This window comes from Alnus glutinosa, chromosome 9, assembly GCF_958979055.1.
Source record: "Alnus glutinosa chromosome 9, dhAlnGlut1.1, whole genome shotgun sequence".
NCBI classification, from domain to species: Eukaryota; Viridiplantae; Streptophyta; class Magnoliopsida; order Fagales; family Betulaceae; genus Alnus; species Alnus glutinosa.
Window position 1 is genome coordinate 27,622,079 of NC_084894.1, and position 25,077 is coordinate 27,647,155.

The window sequence follows — 25,077 nt, forward strand, 5'->3', positions numbered from 1 at the left end:
GTTTAATTAAATAGGTTGAGTTAAGATTGACATATATAATCTCTTATAACTCGATACAATCTAAACTTAACACACGAATAAGAATTGTCACCTCTAAACATGGCCATAATGAGATCCCAAACCAAGTGCAATTTGCTAACTAGGGCTTTTAGAAAAAAATTAAACGATCTCAATGGGAGGTATGTGAACATATATGACCAACAATAATCAGGAGTAATGTTAAAAATCATATTTTTATTTCATTACTGTCTCGCTACACTAACATGATAATGTCAATCCAATAGTAAATTAGCACTACCACGAGCATAATAAATAGTTGTGTCCAAGGGTTGATATTGATACATCAACAAGTGGATAATGATGAAATTAAAGTGTAATTTCTAGCATTACCAGCAAATAACAACTAGAGGGGCAGAAAAGAATGAGATGATTTCAATAAAAGCTACAATTTCGGAAGAAATTCAATATCCTATGTGACAAGAAACAATACAAACAATATCAACAATATGATTCGAAATTTCCTGGCCATTTAACCATTGGCAAAAGAAAAAAGAAAAAGGAACTTGTTTAAATCATGGTTATGCCAAACTTGCTGAGATCCTATCTATATACATGCGTTCCTTGCATGTCGACATAAGTGCCATGCGGCATGGCTCCAGATCCATATTGAGGACCAGCATCAGCAGCGACCTGAACCTGAATGCAGTACATAGTTTAAGAGCTATCTGAATGAAGAGCCACAAAATTTTGTGGTAACCACCCCCCCCACCACACACATTATTATAATTATCCTAAAGCGCCACTGTTACTCCTTTACCGTAAACTTGCAGCGGAAAATACTATATATATATTGAACTATATCACACACTTATTAAAAAAAAAACTATATCACACAAATAAATCACCAAATATATATTGAACTATATTATCACGTAAATAAATCACCATAGTTCTACAACATAAACACATATATACATTCATTCAAAACTATTTACATCAAGTGTTCAAAACATACATCTTTTCCACATTCAATCCTGTCATCCTAATTACATGGGTCATGACTATATACACATAGGGCACATACGCCATCCAACCCAAACCTGGTCAGAACAAAATGCTACTCTCGATTGGACCCAAAACTTGTATAGTAAAAATGCACTAAGGCCCAAGATTGCTATCTAGTCCATCCTCATCACGTATGTCACATGCTGCAGTCTCTATAAATTAACATTTTACAAGTGGAAATGTGAGTCAACGTCTCGGTAAGTAAACAACCAATCAAAATGTGTATGATGTGAGCTCTCTTTTATAAGTGGAAAATTGTTCTAACATAAATACCGCTTTTTGAGCTGCTTTGCATAATAAATACTAAAAACTGTACTAACATGAAATACTGCCATGGATAACACTGAACTGACTGGGAAAACACATCCTTGCCCGACCCAACTATGCTGACACCAAGGGTGGCATACAACCATGACTGGGAAAACACATCCTTGCCCGACCCAACTATGCTGACACCAAGGGTGGCATACAACCATGACTATGTTGCCCCCAAGGAAGGAAATCATATTCTGTCTAGTCTCTTACTAAAAAACTTTTCTAAATATTATTCTCTTAAAACTTTTATGAATGCTCATAAAATTATGCTGAATAGTACGTGCTATGAAGATACTACTTAAAATTGGGGCTCATACCACGTAAAACATAATGCCCATTTTTTTTTTCTCTCTACTATGAAAATGCTCACACAATGCAAAATTCATAAAATTTAACATTTATCTATTTCAAGGAAAATTTACGTAATAAATTATGCTATAAAGCTTTCACTTCCTTCAAGAGCTGTTCACTTACTTTAGTCGCTTAATCCTTTTTGTTAACTTTTCAGGAAAAACTATGCTCCAACATCTAAAAATTTTTATTCTAACATTAGTCAGGATTTATTTCATAATACCCTAAACTTTATTTTTATTTTATTTTTTATATTATTCCTTTTTTCTTTTTTCATTTATTTTTCCTCTTCCTGCTTCTCTCTCATATGATCTCCCTCTCTTTATTTCTCTCAATTTCCATCTTCTCACAACTTGCCTCTCTCTAACAAATTGCACCCTCAAATACCAGGTTTCACGCCCAAAAACCAAACCCATCAACAACAAAATCCTCACTCCATCACAAAATCTCCACAATCATATAAGCTCCCTAAACCATTTGGCCAACCACCTCTTTCCCCAATTTCAGCCACCAAAAAATTTCAACACTAACCTCTCTTTCAGTCACCAAGCTCCAAAATACCCCCCAAAAAAAAAATCCCTCTCCATATTTGGTCTCCAACAACCAAAACCGAAAACCAAAATCCCCTCCAAATTGCCGACCACCAAAGTCAATAACCCAATAGCAAAGATCCTCTCAATTTTCGGTCACTAGCATCAAAATTCAACACAAAATCAAAAACACCCAACACAAACTACAACCCACCATAGCAAACCACATCAGAGGAGAAAACCCATAGCATCTCCCTCTTCCCCTACATATTTTGGCCACCATATCTCAAAAAAGGAAAAACACTCAACAACATCTCCCTCTTCTTCTCTATATTTTGGCCATAACTCCAAAAATACCCAACACAAAAATCAAATCCAACAGTAAATCAAAACACCCAACACTACACATCAGATCAAACAAAAACACCTAAAAAAATCACCTCTCCAACTTTTGGCCACCCGAAACTGAAAGCACCCAACTCCACAACAACTTCAAAGAGTTTATGTTTACTAAACCAACCCAAGAATCAACAAGTTTACTTCACAAATACAGAAAATCAAGTTTCAAAGTGAATGGACACGAAAAATCTCATGACTCTTATATGCATCCGGTGTAGCAAGATGAAGGGGGGGGGGGGTTTCCCCTCAACTGTTTCGTCTTTTTTTTTTTTTTAATTACATGATATTCATTATTGTTACATCATTCTTTAATTTTTGTTTTACCAACTAATCAATCAATACATACTAACCATTAAATCCTAATTAAACTAATTATCTATTTATTACTACTTAATTCTAACTAAACTAACCAACCATTTATTTACAATTAATAAAACTAACCATTATTTTAATTAATTTCATTATTATTTTTATATATATATATATATATAAAAAAATGGGGTGATGGTATGAAGAGCAAGCTTATACTGTATCTATTGATATGGTGGCAGCTAATGTGTTACAGTGTTACTGATATGATAATTCTAGTTTCATATGCTGAGAACCAGAGATATTACTTACTAAGAGGGTTTCTGTAAATAATAATGTAACTGATATTGACACTTAACACTTTAAAGAATATATAGATAGACAAGTGCCCCAACCATTGTTCTGTAAGTGTAACCTGAAACATGCGGTGTTGTATAACTACCAACTTGCAGTTTCATGAGTAAGTGAAAATCTAAAAGTGTAATAGGTTTCTGGGATCTAGGAGAAAATGTTAACCAAAGCAGCTTCCACATTTTCTTCAAGCCTGATACATCTCAATTTTCAGCTCAGTTGGTACTGATCCAACATAGTTCTTAGTTTCTTTTCAATCAGCTTCCAATTGCTCAGTGTAATACGCACAAGGTAACACAATGACAATGCAGAATCAGTATGGTTTAAAAGCAAAGTTTATCCTTTGGGGACATTTTAGAAGATAGAGCTCAGAAATAGTAACCATTCTTGTGAATTAGGAAAACCATGTTGCTAGGCCATTTATCATTTTAAAAACTTGATCTACTATAATCAACCATGGGTCAAATCTGAAACTGTTTATTCTTTATGTTTAAATAGGCTACTGCTCCTCAAAAGTAACATGGATGAGGAAATTCCAGACCATCTCCATGTATGTTATTGTGGCACTATCATAGAAGAACTATTTTTTTCAGCATGTTTGCTTCTAGCGATCACCACCTCAGACAAATATAATGTGTCAATTTTCCATTAATATATATCTAGACAGTGGTAACATCAACCAAACTATATATAACCATTACGCACAGGGAGTCTTAGAATTTTTAAAAGGCATTGATGAGCACATGAGGGTACGTACCTGATCCATGCCATAACGGTCAGGATATGAAATTCCTTGATATGCCACAACAGAACTGCCGTAGCCTGCAGCATATCCAGTGCCTGAATATAAACCACTCCAAAGGTCAAAGAGTTGAATTCAATAAATCTCTCAAGTTCTGCAGATGCTGCATTTTTCAATCAACCATGTCTCAAGAAGAACCAATTGAGTTAAAGGTGAATTACTCGGGTTTGCCGCATTGGCTGCTGCCGCTGCTGCTCTTGCTCTCTTCTCTGCATTCGCCAGCTCTGCTCGTAGTCTTTCGATTTCACCAGCCATGGAAGTCTGATGTCTCTCCATCAACTGTCTTTGCTCAAGGTTATGAGCGCGTGTTTTCTTCTCGTATTCGATAGCAGCCCTACTCGTATCCAAATTTTTTAAAAAGAAATTGATGTAATTTCTTAACACTTTCAATCAATACTAATAAAATCAAGTCACTCCCCACAAAAAAAATAAAAAATAAAAAATAAAAAAAATACTTCTTCAAAATTTCCTAACTTTCCAATCTATTTATCTAAAACAGATTAAAAAAACACGCTAAAAATTTTACAGAAACAAATTTGAAGCAAAAATGATTGAATTGCATTAAAAAGACAATCAAATAACCATGACAATAAAATGTGAAAGTGAATAAGATTTACCTTCCTCTCTGAATCTCCTTGTGCGCGGTCTCAATCTCGGACTTGATCGCCCGGACTTGCTGTACCTCCGAGCGTGCCCTCGCGACATCGTCCTCGATGGCTCGAAACTCTGCCACGAGCTCCTGGTGCGCCGGGCCGAGCTTCTGGACGTCGGCGCGCACCTGAGCGAGCTCGGCGCTCATCGCGTCGATCGCACGTACCTCGGCCTCCATCACCAGAGACCTCTCGTAGAGCTCCCGCACGTGAGCGTCACTCTCGGCCTTCACATCGGCCGCCTTGGCCGACACGAGGCGGAGCTCCCGCTGGGCCGCGGCGAGCTCGTGCTTGAGCGCCACGTGGGCGGAGGCGAGCCCTTGGTTCTCCTCGAGGAGGGATTGGATCTCGCGGTGCTGGATGGCTATGCGGTCCTCCAAGACGACGGAGCGTGAGTGGTGTGGTCTACTAGAAAGGGAGTAATGGTGGACCTCACGGAGGCGAGAGTCGTCTATTCTCGAGGCGTGGCTTCGTCCGGCCATGTCCCTTGTTTTTTATCTTTTGCTTTCTCGCTCAATGTAAGCTAAGCTGAGACTTGAGAGACCCTTTTTTGTCTGTCCGTTTGGGCTTCTGTGTGTAAGCTTTGTTTGGGGCCCAAGGTCTTTGTCTTAATTTGATGCATACAACGAGGAGTAAATACAACAGTAATTACTTTAAAAAAAAAATGACTCCAAACATTTTCGTAAGGAGAATGACAAACCCGTTACGAATATATATATATTTATACACGGATAATGTGACATTGTTTTTTTTTTTTTTAATAAAAATTTATTTAAAAATAAATTGACAATACGACGTTAGAAAAATGTCAAGTTAATGAAATAATAATATGATAAATAACATTTCATACGGAGATGAGGTGTAATAGGTAGCATGCATTGCTCCATATACGCGCCACAAGTATTTTTAAAGCCCAACCAATTCGAGAATCTCGTTCCTGATTCCCTCCAAAAATGTCAGACGCTCTTGATCAGCAAATCTCCCTCTTCCGCTCCCTAATCAAAACCAGAAGGTTCCACTCCAATCCATTCACGTCAAATTCCATTTCCAATATTTTCAATCCAATTTCTTGGTTTGGAACCAAAGCTCTCAATTACTTTATTGCTCAGATTCGACGACGCGACTCTTCGAATTCTCGAATCGGTTCTGGTTTCCAAATCTGTGAAATCGCTGAAGGAAGTCGAATCGAGCTTGAGAGGGCTTTTGAGATCTGAATCTCTCTCCACCATTCGCGAAATCGCCGAGAAACCTGTCGGTCAGAAGCTTGTGGTTCTTGAATTTTTCGTCCGTGCTTTCGCTCTAATAGCCGATGTTGAGGCACTTATAATCTCAATTTTAATTATCTTCGTTGCCTCGTAATTTGTAAAGATAATATCATTTACTTGCACGAGAAATCATGCTTAGCAGTAATTACGTTAGCTAATTTGGTTTACCGAGCTGGCTGGCTTAATATGATTGCTATAATTAGGAGATGTAGAAAACTTTGTTTTGGCTTTTAAGTGAAATCCTTTTAGTACGCCTGGAATTTTGTCCTGATTAGTTCGGTTTTATTTGGTGTAACATTGTGTTTGGTTAATTAACTTTTGAAGGAGCCTAATTATTTTGCTCCGAACTTTATGATCAAATTTTATTCTTATTGTTTTAAAATATGATTTTTTGTAAAATAAACGGATTAAGATTATGAACCTCTCGATTTTCCATGATAATTTTCAACTTGAAGTTCTTAAAATTTTAACTATTCTTTTTAATTAAATGATTTGAATTTTGTCACCTCAGTATTTGCCATATCTAGAGGATTTTAATTTATTTTTTTTTCTAAATTTGTTGTATCTTACTAAGTTGTATACTGAAGTAGAAAAATCTGAATTATTTGGTTAAAAATAATAGTTTAGATTCTAAGAACTCCAATGTAGAAATACATAGAAAATCCAGAAAATCTTTATGCTAAATAATAAATAATGTCATGGAATTACTAGGCCAGCTCTGTATTAGAGGGCCACCGGCCATTGATATTGTTGATGCAGTTTACTTAGGTAGAGAAACTTTGTATTAATGCTCCACCCTTATAACTTTTTTTGGGGGGCACTCTCCATGTTTTCAGAGTTGCTTGGCTTTGAGATATGAGGCCTTGCATATGCGGGAACTCGAGTCTGCAAATTGTCAATGGGTAGAAGTTTCATATTTGGAATGGCTGAATTTTGCTGAACACTCGCTGGACAATGGATTCTATTCTATTGCTGGAAAGGTCATTTCTATATTGTTTAATTTTATTTTTATTCTGGTGCTAGTGAAGTTACAAGTCACAAACTATTGTATTCTTATTATGCATTCACTATTACGATGCTTTTAGTATCACTTTCTATGTTAAATAGCTCGATTGTATTTTACATAGCATTTGGAGCTACAAATCCATAAACTAGAATGAGGTTTTGAAGAACATTGTTGTCTTTTTAGTCTTAGGAGTCCATGAATGCTGTTCGCTAAATTTCTGCTAATGATTTGTTGTGATGTCTACTAACTTCTGCAGTGGACCAATAGATGAAGATGGATATGTACAGAAAGTTTAGGTCTAAAAATCAATAAGGCAATATCACTATTGAAGTTATGGTCCACTGAGCCTCGTAGAGCATACCAGAGTCGTACTAAAGAATGCTTTTGCCAGAATTGGTGGTTAAAGAAAGCTTAACATATTAGCCTCGAGTCAATGAGTTTTCAGACTGAAATTGATATATTTTTTTTTCTTCGATTTTAGTACACGCAAGTAACATATCTAATGAAGCTATCCATCTTAATCTTGAGGGGAGTTTAGTCTGGATAGCTTTTATGTAATGGTCTAATGTGGTTTTTGTTGAGATGCATTGACATTGGTTTGCTCTGGTTTGGCGATAATATATTCATCTCTGCCAACTTATTCAGTGTCATTCAACAGTAGTATCTTCATGTGGTTAGAGCTCTGTGCCAAAGGGATTCTCTTATCTTTCCATTTTAGACGAACTCTTTCCTCACTTGCGTCGCAAAAGTCTGTGTGTAGAACATGATCTCATATCATCAATGTAACCTGAACATATAATTGCATCATTTCATTGGTTATATTTGATGTATTTCTACCTTACTTTCTGCCAGATCAAGGTGTCTCAGACATTCAAATCTTGTGACTTTTTTTCTTGTTGACATATCAGCTGTTCTAGTTTGAAATCACGGTAACTTAATGGTTGTATACTCTAATCTCAGTCTTCATTGCTGACTTTTTCCTTTGCAGGCATGTGAAAATGCACTATTATGCGTTAAAAGGAATGATATTGCAAACCCCAAAGTAGATGAATTATTTGAAAATGAGCAAGTTATGGAAAAAATAAAGAGACTGAAAGATTTTGCAATGACATCGGCGGCTTCATGCTCCGGTAAGTCTTCTTTATTTGTGTAAATTATTTGAAAGCTTTCTTAGAGAAACAAAAAGTTAAAAATTTACATTGCAACTGATTTGAACATATGATAGTCCTGACCAGCTCTGAGAGTCATTTTGGTATGGTTTGATGTATATGCTGCCAAGCCCATTTGTGTCAATTTGTTGAATCCATCTCACCTCCTCAAAGTGGCCAATTGGAAAGCCGGCAACTAACTTCGTTATTTTAGGGTCAATTTAACTGCCTAGATGGTACACCATCTGCGACATAACCTGATAACGCTGCAAACCAAATATAGATGTTAGTTTTGCTGCCAATGAACATAATACCTTCAGAGAATCATATAGATGGTTTATGTCAAACCCCTTGTACCATCATATTGAATTTGTTATAAATTGCATCTGAAGGGCAGCATTGTTTGCTGCTGACCCTCAATACCATAGGACAACCAAGGATTTATGACTACTGATGGTGCAATTTCTGCAACATCCATGCAATGTTTGTAACCACTAATGGCATAACATTTTGGTTCACACTCCCTATTACTCCTCTGACATAAGAATTTGGTTTTACTCACTCTAATTACTTCCCTTGGCATTAAACCTTTAATCTTTCAGGTTATGTTGAATTAATTTAGGATTTCCATGTGCTAGACGTCTAAATTGCATCAAGAATGGTATCAGCTTTAGAATGTGAGATGCAGGGACACAGTACTATATTAAATTACTGAGCATAGTTTATTTGATGTCTCATGTCACAAGTGAAAACATAATGGGTTTACCACCAACCCAGTTGTCAGAGAAGCTGAAGTTTGATTCTCGTGTCTTGGAGTGAAAAGGAAGATTATCCTGAGCAGATATTTACATAGTGATAGGAATTTGTGAGTCGATGATGATGAAGAACATTTAAGTATCCTTCTGAAAAATTTATGTAGGGGAAAAATGAAGCCTTAAGTTATGGTTGTGTTAGTCAGTAATGTGCAGATTATTTGGACAAATCACTAGAGTTTCAAAAGAAATTTGTATGGTTTGAGCTCGATATATGGAATAGATGTTGCCGATATGGTAGGGATTTGCAGAATGACTGTTCATGTCACCTTTGGGTAGCATCCTTTATTGAATTATCGCAATGCCCATATACAGCAGTTTGAAACAATAACTGATTTCATTGTGCACCATGTGGATGACACAGTCACGCTTGACAAATTGAAATCCTTATGACAATCAACCGCTTCGGCGTACTGTTGTGGGAGGTCCTATGATACAAGAGCTTGGACATTGCACTTGTTAATGTTGTTGTTATTGTCTTTATTCCTTTTTCTTTATTGAAAAGAAGATGCTAGCTTTTGCATTTAGTAGATATCTTTTAGGTTTCCATTATTTATGTGTCATTCATCGATGGTAGGGGTGTACAAGTGGGATGGTTATTAATCGAAAATAACCGGTAACCACTAATAACTACCAACAACCGTTAACTGGGAAAACCGAAAAATCGAAAATAACAGCAACCGGATAACTGAGTACTCAATTGCAGTTACTGGCTATGGCATTTTAAAAATCTAGTTAATAATTGAGTAACCGGTAACCAGTTTTTTAATTTTATATATGTATATATAGGTGAAAGGAATGGAGGAAGCCCTTGCTATCTGAGCATACTAGGTGGGACACTGATTTTGTCCGTCGCACAGTTGATGAACTCATATGAGCTAAGAAATGAGCTAACTCATAACTCAAAGATTGAATAAGCTCAAAAGACTTTCAGACCTATGAGCATAAGGAATCAACTTCCTACCTACTATCATGAAGGTTGCTATACGAAGCTAGAAGCAACGGAAGGATTACCTGTTTACAAAGGACTATATTTATTTGGGAAGAGACAAAGGCCAAGCTCACCTTACATGATTTTATTTGCAATCATTTTATTTATATTGAATAAATGGTGATAGTAGTATTTACTATTTAGTATTTAGCATTGAATATTGAATGGCCAAATATTAGATTAAAAAAAAAAAAACTAAAAAGATTCAACAATATATGAAAACCGATTATCCGATTAATAACCGGATAACGAACGGTTGGTAAAACCCGTAACTGGTTGTACACCCCTAATTGATGGTTAGAAAAGCAATGGCACCTGATCGATAATTTTGTAACTAAAGGCTTGTGAAGTTATGATATTAATCACCTAGTCATTTTGCTTACTCAAGCAAGTATCTTTAGCAAGTGACAAATTAAATGTTAGGACCCAGAATGAAGTGCTCTGAGTCTATTGAGGGTTTGCTATATTGACGCGGGACGAGACTTGAATAATCGGGTATTTTAGTTTTATTTAGGTTATTAGTATATAATTTATGTTTTATTTAATTTTTGCCCGAAGTCAATTAGGGTTAGGGTTTAATCAAATTAGTAATAATAGACTTGGTCCAAAGTCGGTCGAATTAGGTTTAGAATTTTATTAATGAGCCTATTTAAATGTGCTTTTGTAGTCTAATGGAGACAAAGTTGATGATGAGACTGATTTTGTTTTGAGGTGTAACTCATCTTCTTTTCGATAGTGAGATTCCACCAATTCCACTTTCCTTTGGACGATGTGACTCAATTCTCTCTCTTTTTTTTTAACCTTCTTCCTCTGTTCTTCTTCTTCATCCAAATTCGATTGTCTTTGCATCATATACGGTTCTTTGTTTCCCCTCGGTTCTGATCTTTGGCAATTAAAATCAATTTCTTGTTCCTAAAAATCAGATTTAAGGGCCAGATGCTGTCATTTGATCACTGTAAATTCTGTTTTCATTTCAGTTCAGGCGCAGGCTGCAGAGTACTTGAAAAAGAAGAGCACCGAGAAGCGCAAAATACATCCTTCATTTCGCACAGAGACACGATGTGTTGCAAGCACTATGTTCAGAAATGGAATTAAGAGGAGGAATGTACGAAAATTGCACGAGCTGCAACGAACTACCAGTGCATCACACACCATTCAACTTTGAGGTAATTGCTCTGTTCCCTTCTCTTTTTGTTTTGGTGCAAGAATTGTCAATTTATATATTTTCTCATAGTCTATTTCAACGCAAATATTTGCGGATAGGACATAAATTAGCTGGTGTGTAGCTAATTTTTACAAATCATTCTAATAAAATGACATGTTTGTTTAAAACATACGAGAAATGCATACTTTTTTTATTGATACTATTAAAAAACTATATAAGAAAAATATGCTTCTTACGTGTTAAAGAATAGATAAAGACTAATTTGTAATATTAATCACAGGCAAATTTATAGCTAATTTCTATCGAGTTTCTTACTGGTTTTGCACTCCGCGGTGATCTCTGTGGCACCTTCTTGATTGTTAATGACACGCATTATTTGGATGCTTTTTTTTCGTTCAGTTCAGTTGCACACTTCGTTTTTTCGTGGGCCAGATCATGCAGAGGAATATAGGATTGGGACACCCTTTTTTAACAGCTCTGTTTGAATGCAATAGTGAAATGTTGATTCTATTCAACATTTTGTTACGGTGTCTGCTTTTTTAAAAAGAAAATTATATTTTATTTAACTTTTTTTTTTAAAAAAAAAATTATATTTTATTTAACTTTTTCTAAACAAATCATATTTTATTTAATTTTATCTAAAAAAGTCAAATCTCAAAATTCGCGCACTAAATAAAAATTAAATTCTGATTTCAAAAATCGAACACCCAAACTCTCCCGTCAAGTATGATATTAAGTTATTACCCTCTATATTAAAAGAAAATAAAGCTACAAGAGGGGGTGGGGACCCAACAAACAACCCAAACGAGTCATAACAGTACAAGAGATTAAGGTTGAAAAAGAAAATGGAAAATGGATCTAAACACATATGATCCCATACTTCTTCGACCAAAAGGTTGAGGAGAGGGCCACCATAAAGAGAGTTTGTGATGCCGTTCCATGAATGGACAACTGAAAAAAATGTGTATTGTCGATGAGGCAATCAATGTATATCACATTTTTTACATCCTTGGACAAATGAGCATACTTTGCAATAGTTTTGGACAAAAGAGAAATCATTCCCGCTTTATTGAGTAAGAAGGTGGAGAGCGCATGTGCCTCAAACGCCGGCGGAGAGGGCGGCCTCACATCACCTTTCTCACATCCTTGAACAAATGAGCATGCTCTGTAATAGTTTCGGACAAAAGAGAAACCATTCCTACTTTATTGAGTAAGGAGGTGGGGAGCGCATGTGCCTCAAACATTGGTGAAGAGGGTGACGTGTGAGGCCCACGCGTAGTAAAGATTTTGGCTAGTGGTAGCTTGTAGAGTCGTGGTGGATATGGGGTGGGGCAGGTACATGGCGGATGTGAATAGCCGGTGGTAGATCTAACTTCCATCTTCTCATAAAAAGAGAGAAAAATGAGAAAGAAAAAGAAGAAAAATAGGAAAAGATCGAGAGGAGAAGGTAAAGAAGTAAGAGAGGGGCGGAGGGAGGGAGGGAGGGAGAAGCTAGCTCCCCCTTTTCGAAAGCTTCAGAGTTGGGGGAGGTTTAATTTTTAAGTATTAAATCATTGATTGTCTTAAAAGCGTAAGTTGATAGGAAGGTAATATAATATAATAATTTAATCAATACTTTAACAAGTGTGGGACCAAAAAACACGTTGAATATTTTAATTGATTTTTTTTTGGGAGGGGGAGTGGGAAGTGGTCAACTGTGAGAGTTTTAAGATTCAAACTCATAACTTCTATTAGGATATTATGTTAAATTACTACTTATTCTAAAAGCTTAAGTTGATAGGAAATACTTTAATTAATACTTTAACATTTCTCTTCACTCGTGAGATAGAATAACACATGAAAAATAGTTGTTAGGTGAACATTTGAAAATAACTTCAAATGTAAGGGGGAGTTTGAACCTATATGTGAGGGGGAGTGTTGGAGTATTAATTAAATGATTACTTTCATCAATTCCATCGGCTTAAGCTAATAAGAAGAAAAATTTAATCATTTAATCAATACTTTAACAATAATTTTTTTTTTTTTTTTGTGTTTTTGTTTTTTTTCATATGCAATTTGCCCAAGCCCAGGCGCCCAAATTAATATGGGCAGGACTTGAGTAGTCAGAGTGTCAGCCAGGCCCAGCCCTAGTAACCTTTATGGTTTGACTAGGCCCGTTAAATCATGGGCCGGGTTACAAATGGCTGTTCAAGCTTATCAGTCCTTTAGTTGCATTGTAATTTGATACGTTGAAAACGTAAACCTGAAGGATGAAGTAGTTAACACAAACCAATGTCCTTTAGTTGTATGTTTGCACTGAGCTGATAATATAGACTTTCATTTTGAATATTGACATTGGAAATCCAAAATCTCTCTGCTCAGGCAATTGAATTTCCGGTCGGTTGCCACTTAAGCCCCTCCCTAACTTTAGAGGTCGCCAATATTGTTCAAAGATTACTTCTAATCTCCACCGTTTCTGACTTGAGAACCATATATGCATATCTCAAGAATCGAATCGAATCTTCCATATCACCAAGCGCATTCAATGCTTGCATTGGACCTCGCATGTTTTATTTCTCTAAGATGATGAGAGATGTCTGTTTTTCTCTACTTTATTCATAAGCTTAAAAAAATAAGTTAAAACAAAGATTACAAGGTTCTCACCTTCTAGACCCTGTGGGGGTTTTTTTCTTCTTTCTAGAGCTTAGGTGTTTGAAACTTGAAATTTAAGTAAAATACGCGTTTTGTGAGGTAATGCAATTAAAGAAATTCCGCGGAGTACGTGGTCCCATTATTTTTATTTTTTTATTAGTATGAGATGAATTAAAGTCTAACAGAAAACATTAACTTAGTTTATAAGACAATGTTCATATATATATAAATATGCCATGACAACTAGGGAAAGAGAGCGGTTTTTCTCGGAACAAAAGATTAGAAGCTTGGAGTCATGTGAAGAGCATTAAATGCTAGAGTGAGAAAAGGTTCTTAGGGTTCCACAAAGCCAAATAATTTTAGTTTCAATCTCTCTCGAATTGGGATTCTTTTAAATAACAATTAGATCTTAGCTATATGTCGGATCTCATTAACTGTTCCATATTAAGAAATTCTTGGTGGGGTGTCGTTACGATTATTATACAAGAGATGAGAACTTAAATCAAGTTTAAAAGAATCCAAAGATGCATATGTAGTACTCATGCAACAATGCTGTGTGTAATAATTAACTGCAGTACTAATTTTTTTTTTAAAAAAAAAATTGAGGAGTTAGAAGAGTTAATAATGACTAATCCAACGGTTGGTTGAAATTACCACGTCAACATTGTAGGATGAAAATGTATAGTATGTAGCCGTACTCTTTTTAATTATTACATGCATTTTTAATAAAGCATGTCCGTTTGTTAATGCGTTTTAGAGAGTGCTTTTTCTTTTTTTTGTTTGAAAAAGTATTTTGAAACAATAAAAATGTGAAAATAGTTTTGAGTATTTTGGATTGTTTATTAATATTTTTATTTTGAAAAGAAAAAATAAAAGTAAGAGGAAAAAAGTATTATTATAAGTACAAAGCCATGTGTAATTCTCACATGCCTTTTAACCATATGTCAACTAAATATACTGAATGAAAAGAAATTCAGTCAATTCAATACGAAAGAAACGTCTATTTGTTAATGAGAACATCATTTTTGTTTCGTTATCACTATTTTTGTTGTTGATTTTTTAAGCTGATTAAATGTAGATGCTAGCTAGCCATCTGCCACAAAGGCCTTTATCGGCTAGTACCACGATCGATAGGGAATCTGAAATAATTAAAGTTGGCCTTAAGTTTCATTATCTCATATATGCATGTGGGTGCATGGTTGCTGTTCACACTCAAACTTGCTTTTGATGGTCATGACTCATATGTGATACGTGTTTTTACACTGTTTGCTGCGGCTGGTACATGCATGAATATTGTGGTTAAGGTTTGGTGTGCGCGGTGTTTTGGTGAGACTGTGATGCAATTCGGTGACACGTTTCTTTGCGGAAGAATCCCACATACGTATCGTGTGAGACTTGAGCAAATGGACTTATATATATATATAAAAAAAAAAAGAGACTTGAGCAAATGGATTTTGTAGATATATACATGTCGTCGTTACAGTATACTATTTGGACCTAGCCAGATCGAGACAGAAACCGAATCCCACTTGCTAATTAACGGTGTTTACAAAAATTAATAAAGGGATATTTGACGAATTAATATGATCATATTAAATTTACACTACTTGATGTACTTGACGTATTTTAAGTGGCCGACATAGAAAATCATTTAAAACATGTTACGTTAAGTACTGAGGTAAAATGATCAAACGTGAAGAGTACTTACTAATTCTAGGTTTTAATCTCATACTAATAAAACTTCCTGTAAATTGGAGTTTTTTTTCTGTATTAATCATTAATATTTATATATGTTTTTCATGAAGAAGCCAGTTTTTCAGTGTGTGTGGTTGATCTTAATTTCTTGGATTATTTGGTCTAGCCAAGGTCAATTGGTACTATTATCGATCCGTACAGACCACTCAGGTTAAGGAAACTGATTGAGACTTGTTGGTTTTATTTGTTTGTAGAATTTTCAGTTCTATCAATATAGGTTTCACCCTTTTAGGGAAATAGAAAAAAGAATGTATTTTACCACTATGTATACTGATAGAACCTAATGCATGACATATATAATTTTTCATTTCTAATTCAACTTTCCCCCTTTCTAGTACTAGGTTAGAGAGTTTGGAGGACATAGACAGTAAGCAATGATAAGTGTTAAAATATTAATTAAATAATTAAAATTATATTCAGCTTAAACTTTTGGGTTAATGTGATTTAACATAGTATTAGATCGATCAGAGATCATGGATTCGAACTGTCTCCATAATTATCTGATTTCAATTAAATATTTCACATGTTGAGCTTTAAGAAAAAGTTTGAACTCACACGCAAGGAAGAATGTTAAAATATTAATTAAATAATTAAATTTACAATTTTTTATCAACTTAAAGTTTAGAAATAAGTGGTGATTTAATAATAGGGTTTATATAGTCAGTAAGCTCGATCAAAATACATCTCTCTCTCTCTCTCGTAACTTAAAGCTCGAAGGAGGATGAGCCAAAAATAGAAAACGACACTACAGCATAGAAGTTGGTGGCGGTCATCTCGATATTTTAGCAAAGCATTAATTTGTTAGTTTGATTAAATTGAATAATTTAAGTTTAGAAGTTGGTGCACGAACGTTGATCAAAGTTTCTACCCACATCGTAGGTATTAGTGCGAGCCAATATTTCAAACAATTTGAGAGAGAGAGAGAGAGAGAGAGAGAGAGAGAGAGAGATGTGTGTTTCCATGTGAATGTCCGCCAACAAACATTCACGTTGAAAGCCATCTCTTTCGGGGTCTTGGTCCAAGTTAGGGTTTCACATCTCCCTTACTATTTTACTATTACCCTAACCCTCAATCAGTCTCTCTAATCTATCACTAATTCCCTGTGTATCTTAGAGACGTAGGAAGTACACTAACACCGAAATAGAAGAGTCAAACCAGAACGTGGAAACAACACAGCCTGCATGGGTCGATTGCCAATCACGCGCCTAGGCGGTGGTCAACCCTCACCCCCCATTGTTTGATAATAGTCTATTCCCCTGCTTCAAAATGACCTTAATGCCCTTCCTCATATTGTAGAAATTAGAGCTAACAATTCGTATTCGTGTGTGGGGTTTGGATTGTATTAAACAGATTAAATTTCTTAACCCTAATCCGTTAATTTCGTGTTGGCTTTGTGTCTAAATCGTAGGTCGTGTAAAACATTATTAGCTCTAAATGTTGTGTCGGGTTCAAGACATTATTAGCTCTAACGTCGATGCATAGGTATAAGACAATATAGGTTAATCCTAATCTAATCCATTTAATTAAATGGATCAGATCCTTGAACTCTAACTCATTAATTTCGTACTAAATTCATGTCGAATTTTGCAGATTGTCTAAAAAATTATCTGCCCTATTAATTAATTTATACCCAGGCTATAATTGTAAAGTTGTGTATGAACCATATATATATATATCGTAATGTAGTGTTGGTTTTTTCTACGCTCAGAAATAGCGTCTTCCATCAAAATGCAATTTCTTGTTGTTTAATTATGATTATACTTTATTGATATTTTAATACAGGAACATGTGGATCTATTCTACACTATGCTAGTACCTGCAGCTGAGCTATTATAAATACACATATTAAGCCCTTTCTGATCTTCAACACTAAGCTTCAACATTTTCCTCCGTTTCCTTATTTCCTCTTTCCTATTTCAAAGAAAAAGCCTCTCTCTCTTTTTGGGTTGTTCTTGAGTGTCTGTCAACATGGGGGGAACTTCACCCTGTGCATCCTGCAAGCTGTTGAGACGCCGCTGCGCCAAGGACTGCATCTTTGCACCTTACTTCCCTTCTGACGACCCTCACAAGTTTTCCATGGTACACAAGGTTTTTGGTGCTAGCAATGTCAGCAAAATGTTGCAGGTCTCTCTCTCTCTCTCTCTCTCTCTCTATAAATATATTTTCTAACCTTGAAAGTTTCACTTAATTTTAAGCTTGTTCTTTAATTACCTTCGGTTTGATTTCACAGGAGCTTCCCATTCATCAGAGGGGGGATGCTGTGAGTAGTTTAGTTTACGAAGCAAATGCAAGAGTAAGAGACCCCGTTTACGGATGTGTTGGGGCTATATCTTACCTACAGAATCAAGTGTCGCAATTGCAAATGCAGCTTGCAGTGGCTCAAGCAGAGATACTTTGCATCCAGATGCAGCAAGAGCCAAACTTACCAACCCAGATCATGGACCAAGACGAGAGGTCGCTTCTTTTATCCACCAACTTCAATAACATGCCCCAGTACCTCAGCTTTGCTTCTTCTAGCAATGTAATCCAAGACCCTCTTAAGAGAGAGTCTCTTTGGATTTAATGAAATGTTCCAACTTTGGTTTATTTCTCTCTCTCTCTCTCTCCCTCTCCCCCCCCCCCCCCCCCCCCCCCCCCTTCTTCAAAAAAGAAAAGAAAAAGAAAAAGAAAATCCCTCTCTCCCTCCCTCCTTGTACGTACGTGTATATTTGCGCGTGGATTTGTTTGTTTTTTATTATGCGAGACTCAGGGAAAGTGAGAGAAGTGGCTTTGTTCTACGTTGCAAAAGGGAAAGTTCAGCCAGGATTAGGTGCATAAGAAAATAAGGGGGACCTGGATTTATGGGTCAACCCTGCATGTGGGAGCGAAGTAAAATAGGTAGGCCAGGGTTGACACATACAGCTTTTCTTTCTTGCTTTAGACGTTTTATGAATGGCAAGCCTCTCCCATCTTTTTCACCGTGATTTAGACACTTTCTCTGCTTGTACCTATTGTTCTGACATGACCTATCGATTGAGCCCGTTCATGGAAAACATCTTTGAACAGAAATATAACGAAGATTAATTAGGAAATAATAGTTGATTTTTCATTATTAATCTCTTGCTCTTTACATTAATTGTATAAATCGATCTCTCGGAGTACTATATATATATATATATATCCAGTACTGTTCACAGGCCGGGTAGTGAACCAGGGTAATTAAGACCCTGATATATAAGTTCTTCAAGGACGTCCGGCCGTTAAGAAGGCCTGATCTTCTCCTTCAAGTCCTTCAAACGTCTTTCCTTTTGTCTGTTTGTGCATTTGAGTGTGTTTGTTTGGTTCGACAATGGGAAGAGCAGAGATGGTTTACGTGAAACGGTGGAGCTGAGGCATGTTCAAAGTCAGACTTGGAAGTGGGTGTTTCCTATTTTCTCTAGGGTAGAATATTACCAATTCCTTTAGAATATAAATTATCATTGTTCTCATTTATAGAATGTTGATTTTCGAGGAAAAGACTGAAATGTTGTAGCTAGAAATAGAATAACACCTACTAGTGCTGCTTGGAATACTACTGCCTTCACTATAAATTTTTTGCAAATTGATGTGACAGTTTATCTCGTAACTAACTAAATTTTTTTGTCAAATTATGTGGCACTTATGTGAACTATTACGTAAATTTGTAAGAAAGTTGTAGCAAAAGCATCTACCCTAATTAATTAAGCATTAGATTTTCCTAAAAAATCGCATTGCATGCTTCAATCCGTTTGAACCTTCCATTAATACTCCGTTTGTTTCGGCGTAAAATGATTTCTGAAAAATGATTTCGACATTTTCCAGTGTTTGGTAGGGGCAAAAATAATAGTCAACCGAAAAATGATTTCTATTTGACGAAAAATGCTTAGTAAATTTCGAAAAATGATTTACGCTTTTTAAAAGCGTAAATCGTTTTCCGAAGACGCCAGACGCAGTCGATCTATTTTAAACGGCACAGTCGACGTTCACGTTCAAACAGCTGACCACCATCAAAATATTGCCAGTATCGAAATCCAACAACATCCGGTTACATTCCTAACAAAATGTAAAGGATTTAAAGCCTTTTGGTTCTTCCAGTAATTCAAAATCTCTGAGAAAATGCATGCAGGCTGCAGCCGGTTTGCGATCTGATCAAGCAATACCAGGTGTACGTTGGTGATGAGCAAATCATTGGACTATAGTCTATAAATTCATAATTAATGAACGATAAACATAGATGCATTAATAGGCATCCTATGCTATCTTTTCAATGAATGAACAGATCGAAGGAGTGGAATAAAGCAAAAATTTACGTAGAAATGGTCAATATATATGGTCATCAACTTTTCCCAATTTTGATCTGGTTAATGGGCTAGCTTCATCACCATGCCATTTGTTCGAGAGGTATACAAAGAGACTAGATGGAACAACAAAAGTTCTTGAACGTACGCTTGAATGGCGTACATTGTTCTTTTGAAGAACAAGTCTAGCTATATATATATCAGAGAACATATTGATATGTAGGCTGGCAGAAAATGATTTAAAACATGGGAAACCAACCTAGAGCAGAGGAGAAAGTGCTTCAAAATCTTGTGTGCGTGGGAAGGAAAAATTTAAGAAGAATGATGTAAATATATATAGTGATATGTAGCAATTGGGTATATCTCAATATATATATATATACATCCAATAATTGATCCAAATTTCAATGGTGCATGCATGTTATCACAATTGAACAATGCCTATATATATATGAAGCTCCAATTCCAGTTTATTACTCTTTTCTTATTGATACGGGAATAACGACCTTTACATTGAAAACTATTCCAATTAACTTCTTTCGTACATCTCCAGCCAATTTATAATATGAGATTTATTAGAATTTGAGTTTGATATATATACCAGATATCCACTTGGCAAGCCCAGGTTGAGAATGCAGGCTTGAGAGCCTATAATTTGGGCCAGGTTGACCAAACCCAAACTATAGGCCTTGATTGAACCACATAAGCTAATGTGCCAGTGCAACAATTGTTTAAAGAATGTTGGGGGTATGGTGTAGACCCTAACTACCAGCAATTGGTGAATCTAGAAACATCATCCATAACTTACCTGGTCAAGGTCGTAATTAGTTCAATGCCTTACCTAGTCAAGGCCATAATTCGGTGTCATACTTGGTCAGGGTCGTACCCCATCAAAATATGATACCTGGCTAAAGTTGTACGCCATTAGTGGCACGCCACATAAAGAGAGGACATGCGACCAATTTAGGTACGATCACGTAACCACTTTCTTAGATAGCTAGACACTCTTCACAAACATTCTAGCTCTCTTCCTTAGAGCAACTCACCCTTTTCCTTTGCTAACTTGAGTATTGAAGAGTTTTCCTACATGCAACCGATGACAAGTCTCTTATATATTGTTCTTGTTCCCTTTTTGTAAGCATTTTGCTGTCCAAGTCTGACCGTGTAATCAACTGTACATCATGATCAGGGTTGATTTGCAACAATTTGAATGCATATATATTATAACGACCCAAGAAAAAACGCTAGCCACATTTGCGCTATCACTCCAAAATGACTAGTCAATTTGAAGCTTCCCTAAAATTCATTATAAAGCTCAGTTTCATCTAGTAACTAGACAATGTAGGACTTAGTACCCATGAGTATCTTTATAAACTACTCACTCTATGTGAGCTATTCATTTTTTCTCAATATGGGACCGAGGTATTACATATATAGTCCCTGAGAAGGAAAAGAGAAAAAGGAAAAAGAATGTAGAGAGTTTATAGTCTACTCAAACAATCAGTTTAAAGCTTTAGGGTAAATTTACACCTGAAACAAGTAAATTATACAATGGGCAGCAATATGTTAAAATAAATTATTAAAACTATTCTAATAACTTAAGTTTATAGTGTGATAAGTAACTTAATCCAAAGATTCTACTATTTTACCTATAATTAGAAATTAATAAGTTTCTTGATATGGCAAACCGTGACAAACAAGATTCAAAAGATATTATTCATCTTGTAATGTAAAAGTAATAAGTAATGTTATTTAATAGACTGTTATATAATCGCCAATTAGCCATACAATTAGGATGATATATCAGTGAAAAGTAGTCACTGATTTTGGTTCTTTTTTTTTTTACAAGTGCTGATCCAATAGCTGATTTCCATTACCACATTATTAAGTTGTATGACAGTTATACAATAGTCTATTAAATAGCATTGCTCAAATGTAACACTTTTGTTTCCACACACATTATCTTGGGTATGACTCATTGCCCTAGTTGAAATTTTTTTACTTAAGGATCAAATATTGTTGAGAGTTGAGGAAAACAGAGAAAGAGGGTTGTGGAGAATGGAGAAAGAGAGTTGAGGGAACTAGAGAAGGATAGAGGAAAATTGCATGTTCCGAGTTTTAGGAAAAAAAAAAACTTTTGATTTATATATAAAACGTTTTCATGGGTTACTTTTTTGAAAAATGCTAGGTGTACTTAAATTTTTACCAATTGATGTGGAACTTCATAAGTGGCTCCACATCAGTTTAATAGGAAAATGAATTAAAAAATATTTCAGTACATAAAGACAAAAATGCCCCTTCCATCTATCGGTGAAATTCCTGCTGGAAACACAGCATACCGCCGGAAATTTCCGACCACTCACCTCGACGACCTAATCCCCAGCCAAATAGGCCGGAATCCGGCCAGTTTGGTCAGGAAAGGGCCAAATCCCGGCCATCCCCGCTAGCCGGTCGGGAACGGCCAGATTCCGTCCAGCCGAGCGGGATCCGGCCGTTCTGTCTGGGGAACAGCCAGATCCCTTCCATCCTGGCAGTTCTGGCCGGGGATCGACCGGATCCTGTCCAGCCTACCAGGATATGGTCGTTCTGTCCGGGAACGGCTGGATCCCATCCAGCCTGCCGGGATCTTGCTGTTCTGTCCGGGAATGGCCGGGATCCGGCTGTTTTGGCCGGAGAACGGGGTCGCCGACGAGAACTGGATCCGACGATGAGAAGAGGATCTGTCCCATTTTTCTCAGAACTGATGAAGGGTATTTTTGTATTTGTATAACATGCCAAGTCAGTTAGTAAAACTCTTTTTGTAAAAGTTTAAGTACCTCTAGCATTTTTCTAATTTTTTTGTTTCAAAATTTTCTAAATATATTATTTCATATTTTTTTAGGAAAGAAATATTTGACATTTGAAATTTTTCTAAATAAAAAGCACAAAAGGTATCTAATCTACCCATTCCATTGTAGGCCCAACATATATTTGATTTTTTTCCCAAGTACATGGGCCTCTCTTTTCCTGCTGATTGTGCAATGTAAAGCCTATTGAGCTTTGTTTTATCATCAACCATTCAACCCTTTTTCATCACATGGATATCACTCAACTAGTCGTTGGCCCCAATTCCCAAGTCACAAGGCCATGAAAAGGACGTCAGGGCCCCACTACCTTCCTCCGAGTTGGACTGTTTCAACCAATCACAAGAAAGTAGGCCATGAACAAGCCAATAGCAAGAGGATAAGGTGCGATGTAGGACAACAAAAGCAGCAAAAACATAGAAAAAAAGAAAAAGAAAAAGAATATTCAATAACATCTACTCTCCGTCTCTCATATGTTATATTCGAATTTCCATGCACAGATAGTTCCCAAAGCAAAAAGGGGAAAGAGAGAGAGATAAGATGGGGTACAGTTCATTCTTAAGAAGCCCGAAGAAAGAAGAACAAGAGGTGCCAGACAGTACTGTTCTCACAAAATTAGCTGCTTATGCCGATGAAGAACTCCATATTATGGACGGGCTGGAGGGCATCTGGGGCATTGAAGATGACGAAAAGTTACCACAGGACAGCAAGAAGTATGGTCAACTCAACTGGGATTTCATGGATTGGGAAGAATTTCCAAACGGAGAGGGGGAAGAGCAAGAGCAGAAGGTGCTGGAGGAGAGCACAGACCGATGCTTTTTTGAAGAAGAAAGCTACTACAGCAGCAAGGTTGTAGTAAAGAAAGAAAACGTTGGGTTTTGGGATGATGATGATGAGAAGAGGCCGGCATCATTGAACTTGAACTTGAATTATGAACAAGTCTTGGATGCATGGTCCAACCGGGGCTCTCCTTGGGCCGATGGCGATGGCTATGGCTATTCTCTTTCTATGGCGAGCAATGGCTATTATGTTAGTACTATTTTCAACTCTTTTTCTTGTTCTGTGTTTTTGAAGAGAAAGAATCTTAATGATATATAGGATAAAAGCCTTTTTTTTTTTTTTTTTTTTTTTAAAGTTAGGATAAAAGCCTTTCATTAGTACATATGTTTGTACGATTTTGTTATACATTAATTTTTCTTTGATTTCCTTTTTTAATCTCTGCATATATTAAGATATTGTTTATTGTCTTTAGATGGGAGAGGTGCCAGTGATGGAAGAAGAGAGAACGAGAAGGGAAGCAAGAGTTCTAAGGTACAAAGAGAAGCGCCAGACTCGATTGTTCTCCAAGAAGATAAGATACCAAGTTCGAAAACTCAATGCAGATAAAAGACCTAGACTCAAGGTTTTTGTCATCTCTCTCTCTCTCTCTCTCTCTCCCTCTTTCCCCCCCTCTCTCTCTGTCTCTGTCTCTGTCTGTCTGTCTGTCTCTCTCTCTCTCTCTCTCTCTCTGTCTCTCTGTCTCGAGTTGGATTTTTAAATTTGGAATTGAAGTATGCGATTCTGGTTGCAGGGGCGATTCGTGAAGAGAGTTTCTTGACAAGAGTCAAGAGACTCAAATGTGGTATATATAAAATATCTCGCAAAATATCTTTGTGTATTTGTTGTTGCGTATGCTTTGTGGTTATCTCAATGAAAATATCTCTTTTATTCCAGCAGACTTTCTGCATGTGCACTTTTCTTTTGTGGTTCTTTTATGGAACTTTATGCCGTGGGCTTGACGTCCATCATGCGTAATTGACCTCATTCCTGTACGTATAGAGCTCCAGCGTAATACATTTTATCTCGACCGTTTATTTGAAATGGGCGATTCAAATTATGATAATAATAATAAAATAAAAAAAAAGTAGAGTTGACTTGGTACTAATTGGGATAGTTGAATCCTAAATGGTGGTTCAGTTACCTTCAAACCAGTTATTAAAGGCGGTTGAACCACTCTTGCGGCTAAGGAAGTGGCTTGCCAACCTCATTTTGGACACCCCTTAGCACTATGAGCCAAAAAATTCTTTTGCTATCAAGATCTAGACCGCCATATAAAATGTATTGCATCTGATGCACACTGGATCTCAATCTCTAATTACTCAATAATGAGTATAGCACAGTCTATCTCGAATCGAAATTCTCTAAAATTCAAACAAAAACTTAAAAGAATTTATACGAGAATCTTAAGTCTTGATGTGCCCAAGTAGGCGGACGTATATACCTTACGTACACCCGGGCAAGAATTAAGAGAAAGGATCTCGAGTCCCGAGTCCTGATTTGTTCAGATAAGTGAATCTATACTTATAAGCTGCTCGAAAACCTGTTCGAGCACTCCCAAAGTCAAGGTCTCCTCTC

General features: G+C 36.3%; 4 protein-coding genes across 5 annotated transcripts; 3 read left to right on the forward strand and 1 right to left on the reverse strand.

Annotated features, from left to right (window-relative positions):
* Positions 1-410: 410 nt before the first annotated feature.
* Positions 411-5,338, reverse strand: LOC133878486 (protein FLC EXPRESSOR). 2 transcript variants are annotated; one of them, XM_062317046.1, is made up of 4 exons: positions 4,740-5,336; positions 4,284-4,456; positions 4,078-4,160; positions 411-696 (listed from the first exon to the last, which is right to left on the reverse strand). In XM_062317046.1, exons 1-4 carry the CDS (start codon positions 5,252-5,254, stop codon positions 601-603), a joined length of 867 nt encoding a protein of 288 aa, XP_062173030.1. In that variant the 5' UTR covers positions 5,255-5,336; the 3' UTR covers positions 411-600. The 2 variants fall into 2 exon arrangements, with proteins under 2 accessions (XP_062173030.1, XP_062173031.1); XM_062317047.1 differs by lacking the exon at positions 411-696 and adding an exon at positions 900-1,217 and having other exon boundaries at positions 4,740-5,338.
* A 300-nt stretch (positions 5,339-5,638) lies between these two features.
* Positions 5,639-11,159, forward strand: LOC133878688 (protein DOUBLE-STRAND BREAK FORMATION). The gene is made up of 5 exons (XM_062317275.1): positions 5,639-5,784; positions 5,882-6,089; positions 6,874-7,017; positions 8,032-8,173; positions 10,972-11,159. The coding sequence occupies exons 1-5, from the start codon at positions 5,726-5,728 to the stop codon at positions 11,157-11,159; spliced, it is 741 nt and encodes a 246-aa protein (XP_062173259.1). The 5' UTR covers positions 5,639-5,725.
* A 6,339-nt stretch (positions 11,160-17,498) lies between these two features.
* LOC133878687 (LOB domain-containing protein 12) lies at positions 17,499-18,131 on the forward strand. Its single transcript, XM_062317274.1, has 2 exons — positions 17,499-17,669; positions 17,776-18,131. The coding sequence occupies exons 1-2, from the start codon at positions 17,514-17,516 to the stop codon at positions 18,106-18,108; spliced, it is 489 nt and encodes a 162-aa protein (XP_062173258.1). The 5' UTR covers positions 17,499-17,513; the 3' UTR covers positions 18,109-18,131.
* Positions 18,132-23,128: 4,997 nt separating this feature from the next.
* Positions 23,129-24,395, forward strand: LOC133878686 (zinc finger protein CONSTANS-LIKE 7). Its single transcript, XM_062317273.1, has 3 exons — positions 23,129-23,712; positions 23,936-24,085; positions 24,254-24,395. Exons 1-3 carry the CDS (start codon positions 23,224-23,226, stop codon positions 24,278-24,280), a joined length of 666 nt encoding a protein of 221 aa, XP_062173257.1. The 5' UTR covers positions 23,129-23,223; the 3' UTR covers positions 24,281-24,395.
* Positions 24,396-25,077: the final 682 nt, after the last annotated feature.

Excerpts from the sequence above, each read along its gene's own strand:
- LOC133878486 (XM_062317046.1), bottom strand. The coding sequence starts at position 5,254 with ATGGCCGGACGAAGCCACGCCTCGAGAATAGACGACTCTCGCCTCCGT. Across the intron at positions 4,161-4,283 it reads AGCCAATGCGGCAAACCCGA|GCACTGGATATGCTGCAGGC; the intron begins GTAATTCACCTT and ends GTTTATATTCAG. Across the intron at positions 697-4,077 it reads ACCGTTATGGCATGGATCAG|GTTCAGGTCGCTGCTGATGC; the intron begins GTACGTACCCTC and ends TACTGCATTCAG.
- LOC133878688 (XM_062317275.1), top strand. The coding sequence starts at position 5,726 with ATGTCAGACGCTCTTGATCAGCAAATCTCCCTCTTCCGCTCCCTAATC. Across the intron at positions 7,018-8,031 it reads TCTATTCTATTGCTGGAAAG|GCATGTGAAAATGCACTATT; the intron begins GTCATTTCTATA and ends TTTCCTTTGCAG. Across the intron at positions 8,174-10,971 it reads ATCGGCGGCTTCATGCTCCG|TTCAGGCGCAGGCTGCAGAG; the intron begins GTAAGTCTTCTT and ends TTTTCATTTCAG.
- LOC133878687 (XM_062317274.1), top strand. The coding sequence starts at position 17,514 with ATGGGGGGAACTTCACCCTGTGCATCCTGCAAGCTGTTGAGACGCCGC. Across the intron at positions 17,670-17,775 it reads ATGTCAGCAAAATGTTGCAG|GAGCTTCCCATTCATCAGAG; the intron begins GTCTCTCTCTCT and ends TTGATTTCACAG.
- LOC133878686 (XM_062317273.1), top strand. The coding sequence starts at position 23,224 with ATGGGGTACAGTTCATTCTTAAGAAGCCCGAAGAAAGAAGAACAAGAG. Across the intron at positions 23,713-23,935 it reads TGGCGAGCAATGGCTATTAT|ATGGGAGAGGTGCCAGTGAT; the intron begins GTTAGTACTATT and ends TATTGTCTTTAG. Across the intron at positions 24,086-24,253 it reads ATAAAAGACCTAGACTCAAG|GGGCGATTCGTGAAGAGAGT; the intron begins GTTTTTGTCATC and ends TTCTGGTTGCAG.